At 48.6% G+C, this 6,000-nt stretch overlaps 1 protein-coding gene across 2 annotated transcripts in view; it reads right to left on the reverse strand.

Annotated features, from left to right (window-relative positions):
* ACTN2 (actinin alpha 2) overlaps positions 1–5,165 on the reverse strand; it is an 80,813-nt gene extending 75,648 nt beyond the window's left edge. For both annotated transcript variants that reach the window (XM_032242265.1, XM_032242267.1), the window contains exon 1: positions 4,827–5,165. In XM_032242265.1, coding sequence (XP_032098156.1) covers positions 4,827–4,952 — 126 coding nt within the window. In that variant the 5' untranslated portion in view covers positions 4,953–5,165. The remainder of the gene's footprint in view (positions 1–4,826) is intronic.
* Between the last annotated feature and the right edge of the window lie 835 nt (positions 5,166–6,000).

The following is a 6,000-nucleotide window of genomic DNA, read 5'->3' on the forward strand; positions in this document are numbered from 1 at the left end:
ACATGGTGAAACTCTGTCTCTACTAAAAATACAAAAAATTAGCCAGGCGTGGTGACACGTGTTTGTAATCCCAGCTACCTGGGAGGCTGAGGCAGGAGAATCATTTGAACCCAGGAGGCAGAGGCTGCAGCGAGCTGAGATCATGCCACTGAACTCTAACTGGGGCAATAGACTGAGACTCCATCTCAAAAAAAAAAAAAAGTTGGGCCAGGCGCAGTGGTTCACATCTGTAATCCCAGCACTTTGGGAGGCCGGGGTGGGCAGATTATGAGGTCAGGAGTTCGAGACCAGCCTAGCCAACATAGTGAAACTCTGTCCCTACTAAAAATACAGAAAAATTACGAAAAAAATACAAAAATTAGGCAGGCATGATGGTGCGCAACTGTAGTCCCAGCTACTCAGGAGGCTGAGGCAGGAGAATAGCTTGAATCAAAGAGGCAGAGGTTGTGGTAAGTTGAGATTGCACCATTGCACTCCAGCCTGGGCAACAGAGTGAGACTCTGTCTCAAAAAAACAAAAAGTACACCAGAGGATGGGGGATGGGAAACTAGTATCTAACGGGTACAGAGTCTCAATGTGGGATGATGGAGACATTCTGGAGACACATCGTGGTGATGGTCGCACAATAATGTGAACAGACGTAACGCCACTGAATTGTACACTTAGGATTAAAATGGTAAATTTTCTGTTATGTGTATTTCCCCACAATTTTCAAAGTACATCAAGGTCACCAAGGACCAAATCTCATGCCCTATTATCCCTCACAAGTCTAAGCACGGTACTTATTAACAAGTATTTGGTGCACAAGGATAAGAATATTTGAACATTTACAGATCACTTTACAATGTACAAAACCCCTTCACGTAGAACAGTTTCGCTGTTTGATCCAGACAAAAAAACCCTGTGAGTTAAGAAAGACAGGTATTTATCTTCATTTTCTAGATGCAGAAATTGAGATTTGAAACATTTAGTGATTCAACTGTAGTCGACCAGAGGGTACCAGGCAGAGCTTCGACTCATCTGGGTCTCACGGATCTGAGAAATATCACAAGCTTTTTGTTAATCGTTGGAACAAACAATTGGTACCTTTTCTACTAGGAAAAATTCGTGCATGAGTATGTGTCATCAGGCAGGAGGAGCCTTCACCTTGTGGTCTAAATCAGCAGCTGCTGCCCACAGAACAGGGGCAGGGGCTACGCAAAGGTTCCCAGGCTCTCTATTCAATCCGGGCCCTGTGGGCAGCTGCCTCTGCACACACATCCTGCCATGCTGCCTGACCCAACATGGCAACACGTTCGCCTAAATGCCAGACTGGCAGGACGTGCTCCAAGGCGAACCCAGCCAGCTCAACTGAAGAGCGCAGATGAATCTGAATTTCCCTAGGGACCACTAAAAACAACTGGAACACCTAGAAACGTGTATCGATCAACAAGCCATGTACCAATAATGGACATAAGGACCCTTTATGTATCGAAACATATTTCATTTCCTTAAAAGGTCTGCTCTAGCCTCCCAGTTAGGTGAAGGACAGCGCCCTGAGCTTGTGAAGATAGCAAACATATTCAGCATTGCTGCTCCGACAAGTCACCTCCCAATTAGGCTTTGGTTGAGGTACTAGCTCAGCGTGTTCCTTGATTCCAGGAGAAGCTTACTTCTAGACGCCAACACTCTAAAAGTTTCAACAGTCCACTGAAGAGGTCCCGATTTACTTGGAAATCAATATCCCTAAACTGTGTTCTACATGGTAAAACATTCCAACTCCAAGAGTGTGCGTCAGCACTTCAGCGTCTTAAATATTGAATCTGGGGCTGAGCATGGTGGCTCATATCCACAGTACCAGCACTTTAGGAGGCCAAGGTGGGAGAATGGCTTAAGGCCAGGAGTTCAAGACCAGCCTGGGCAACACAGTGAGACCCTGGCTCTACAAAATTTTTTAAAATAAAAAAATTAGCCATGTGTGGTGGCACATGCCTCCGCCTCATGGAGGTCACTTGAGCCTAGGAGGTTGAGGCTGCAGTGAGCTACTATTGTGCCACTGCACTCCAGCCTGGGCAACAGAGCAAAAGCCTGACTCTAAACATTTCATATATATATATAATATATGTCATACATGTGTGTACATACATAATATCTCGTATCTGTCAGAATGTAGGCATTTTTCTTCTACCCACGAGTTGTATGAAGTAAAATACGATATTCTTTATAGAAAATATAAATATTCCTAACCCTATTAACACACTCTTGTGTGTAACACACTTTTGAAAGAGAAGGTAGACATGTGGAAATGCCTGTTCACACTCATGCTAAGCCCACTATCTTCTGGGTTCCCTTATCTCATAAAACACACTACACTTTCATAAAGTCCTTCTGCAGCAAGGCTCTCATTCCACATCACAGAGCAAGGATTACCATAGCCCAGGAGGCTCTCCGAACTGTAGATATAATTAGGCATCTCATCCATTATAACGCTGCAGACGTCACCATGTGCCACCAGCATCTGTTGACAGATCTCATACCCAGCATATCACTGAAATGGCAAGTGTGGAGAAGACAGCCCACAATAGAAACAATGGCATTTTACCCTTGTCCGGTTCCAGCAGTTTGTCTCATAGGACATAAATAGAGGCCACTCCTCTGGCCACCCTGAGCTCACAGTTCAATATTGTTTTACTGACTTGAGCAGAGTCTATATCAAAAGTAGAAATAGAGACTCTTCTAGATCTGTACTAATGAAGTTTCACCCCCCAAGTATGTACAACATTCAAACTATCTTAAGAAAAACAATTCTCATGTTAAACTTTTTAGCATTATTTTGGACTGGGACCAAGAAGTATGTCATTTTTAAATAATCAGCTTTATTTCAAGTATTATTTAATTATAATAATACAGTCAACAGAGGAATCCCAGACCTAAAAGAATTACAAGGCCATATATCCAAAAATACTACAAATATATTAAAAGATTAAATATGGTGGAAGGCATGTCAATCTGGCCTCTGGAAATTGACATTACCTCTAACTTGCTGTTGTATTGTATTTTTTAAAAAAGCAACAGAAAGCACTGTGATTTGACTATCACTTTCAAAAATGATGGGCAGACTACCCGTCCAATTCCTTAACTATTTTACTGTTCCTTATAAGAAGGCAATTTTTGAAACAAAGACCTGGGAGTTATCTTTTTTTAATCCATGAAAAACGCAGTAATCAAAATTTGAGAAAATTATTTAAAAATAAACATAGCAGTTCTCTTTTTTTTTTTTTTTTTTTTTTTTTTTTTTTTTTTTTTTTTTTTTTTTGAGACGGGAGTTTCGCTCTTGTTACCCAGGCTGGAGTGCAATGGAGCGATCTCGGCTCACCGCAACCTCCGCCCCCTGGGTTCAGGCAATTCTCCTGCCTCAGCCTCCTGAGTAGCTGGGATTACAGGCACGCGCCACCATGCCCACTGCTAAAAATTAAAGTCACTTTTTAACTTTGTGATGACTGATGATGCATCACCTGGTCCAGATGACACATTAGCAATCCTCAAGCCATGTGCTTCCTTCACAATCAGTCCTTTTAAAAAAAGGTAGAAGGCTTGAAATTTTGTTTTTTCTGTGTATTACTCCCATTTTCTTGTTTCTAAGAAAGGTAAGGATGGCAAAAACCTAAAGAAACTCGGGGACAGACTGAAATGTAGCTAAGTTAGAGCTTTAAAATAATAATAGTAAATGGTATTTTAGGAGAGAGGGTAGACAAGAGACATCCTGATATAAAAATAGTGCTTGGTTATTTGATAATTATCTCTTCTTCCAGCTAATGCTGTTTGCTGGGAGAGAAGTTTGGGATGTGTGTTCTCCACCATCATACCCCTATTCACCAAATACTATCGCACAGTCACTGACAGTGCCAACTACACAGAGATACACTATGGTCACCACAGGTTACCCACTTAAAACAGGCCCTCAGAAGGGAAATCTATCCCGCCCCACGCCCAGAAAAATGGGGGAAGGGGGAAGCACAGAGCTTTTGGCTTTTGCCATAACCTTGTTATCATAAGGTTGGGTTATCAGGTCTCTATTGTCATGCATGACCCAACCAGGCTCCCTGCCTAGTCAAGTAAGAGGCGGGATTAAGCCTCCTGGTGAGCATTCCCTATTTATTCCAGCCAGGAGGATCAAGAGGAAACCTTGAAATAGTGGAATGTTCCACTGACCCCCAGAGAGCGCCAACCAAAATGGGGAGGGAGCTTTTAGAAGCTGGCTGACTCCTTTGTCCCTGCGTGCTTACCTCAATGAACTATAAATAGAGTGTGAAATAATTGTGACTATCGGTAAATGTCTAGAGTTCATACAACACCCCTTTCTCAGGAACCCAAAAGATTGAATACATGACTTTCCATCACTCTGGGGGCAGCTGCAAGGAAGCTGATGTTCATTTGCTTCTTTCAATCGGAAAGAGAGAGGCTGGGGGAAATGGACACAAACGGCCTAGGAGAATATAACTCGGTGGCCGAGGTCACAGACTCAAGGGGCAGGTGCAGCCCAGAGACCCCTTCAGATCCTGGCCTAGCGCGGGTTGGTGCGAGAACAGAAGCAGACGGAGAACGCGCCTTTCTCGCTCTGCGACTCTGATGCTGCCGACACACGCGCGCGCGCACACACGACGCTCAGTGTCCTGCCTGTCCCCGGACGTGTCCTCTTTCCTAAGGGCCCCCGGGGCTGCGAGGACGCGGACAGCACAGCACCTCCACGGCGCGCCCCCTCGCCCTGCCCCGCGGCCCCGCGCACGGGAGCCCCGCGGGGGGACCGGGCCCCTCCACGCGCGCGCGGCCCGCGGGCCCCTGCTGACCTTCCTCTGCTGCTTCTCCCAGGCCGGGTCCAGCAGCAGGTCGCGGTCCCACTCCTCCTCCTGGATCATGTACTCATCCTCGTCGTACACGTAGTTGTACTGCACGCCGGGCTCGATCTGGTTCATGGCGCTCGGGTGGCCGGGGCTGCGGCGGGGCGCGCGGGGCTCGGACGCACGGGGGGAACCGGGACACGGACCGAAGGAGGCGGCGGCGGGCGCGGGCGCGGGGTGACCTTCGCGCGGCTGCTCTCGGGGCGGCTCGCCTGGGCGCTGGGTCTCGGGCGAAGCACCAGCTCGGGCTGCGAGCCGCCGCCGCACCGCTTAAGAGCCGCGCCGCCCCGTCACGTGGCCGCGCACCGCCCCCGCCCCGGCCCCGCCCGCCGGGCCGCTCCGCCCCGCCCCGCCCCGAGCACGTGCGGCTGGAATGGGCGCCGGCGCCTCCGCGGTCCCCCAGCAGCCGCCGCCCGGAGGCCTCCGGGAGCGCGCGGGGGGGCGGCTCGGCAGGCGCAGAACCACGCCCGCCACCCACGCGCTGCCTCTGCGCTCGCCCGGCTCGCGGCGCGGGCTCCGTCGGGGTCCCCGCTGGGTGATCGCGGGCCCGAGGAGAGGCTGCGTCCCTGGCCGCCCGACACTAAGTTTCCCAAACGTCATTTGCATATTTGCAAACGTGCCCACAGATTCATTACAGATCTCTCCTCTCTCTCTCTCCTGTCTCTCTCTCGTGTCTCTCTCTCTCCTCTCATCTCTGTCTCTCTCTGCCCCGTGACTCTCTCTCCTATCTCTCTTATCTCTGTCTCTCTCATCTCTGTCTCTCCCGTGTCTCTCTCTTTCTGTTTCTCTTCCCCTCTCTCTCACACGCACATACATACATACAGCCCCCTAAGGAGTAAAGTTTAAAAGCTACAGAATCTCCTCTTCTTCCTATCCTGCCCGCTCTCACCTGGGGAAATCAAGGCACAGGATTTGGATCGATCATATTAAAATGGCAGAAACCAAGCCAAAGGCAGGAAATGTCAGCTCTCACCTGCCGGTCATAAATTTAAGAGAGCTGACAATGAAGGGCAAGCGGCCAGGTTCTTGTTATATTTCAATGTCGCCCTGTGGATTGCACTTAACGCCTTTTCATCCCGCGGGGGCTGGCTATCTGTTCCCTGTGAGTTATGCCGCCGCAGGA

This window comes from Sapajus apella, unplaced genomic scaffold (genome assembly GCF_009761245.1).
Source record: "Sapajus apella isolate SASKATOON/1434 unplaced genomic scaffold, GSC_monkey_1.0 scaffold49, whole genome shotgun sequence".
Lineage (NCBI taxonomy): Eukaryota > Metazoa > Chordata > Mammalia > Primates > Cebidae > Sapajus > Sapajus apella.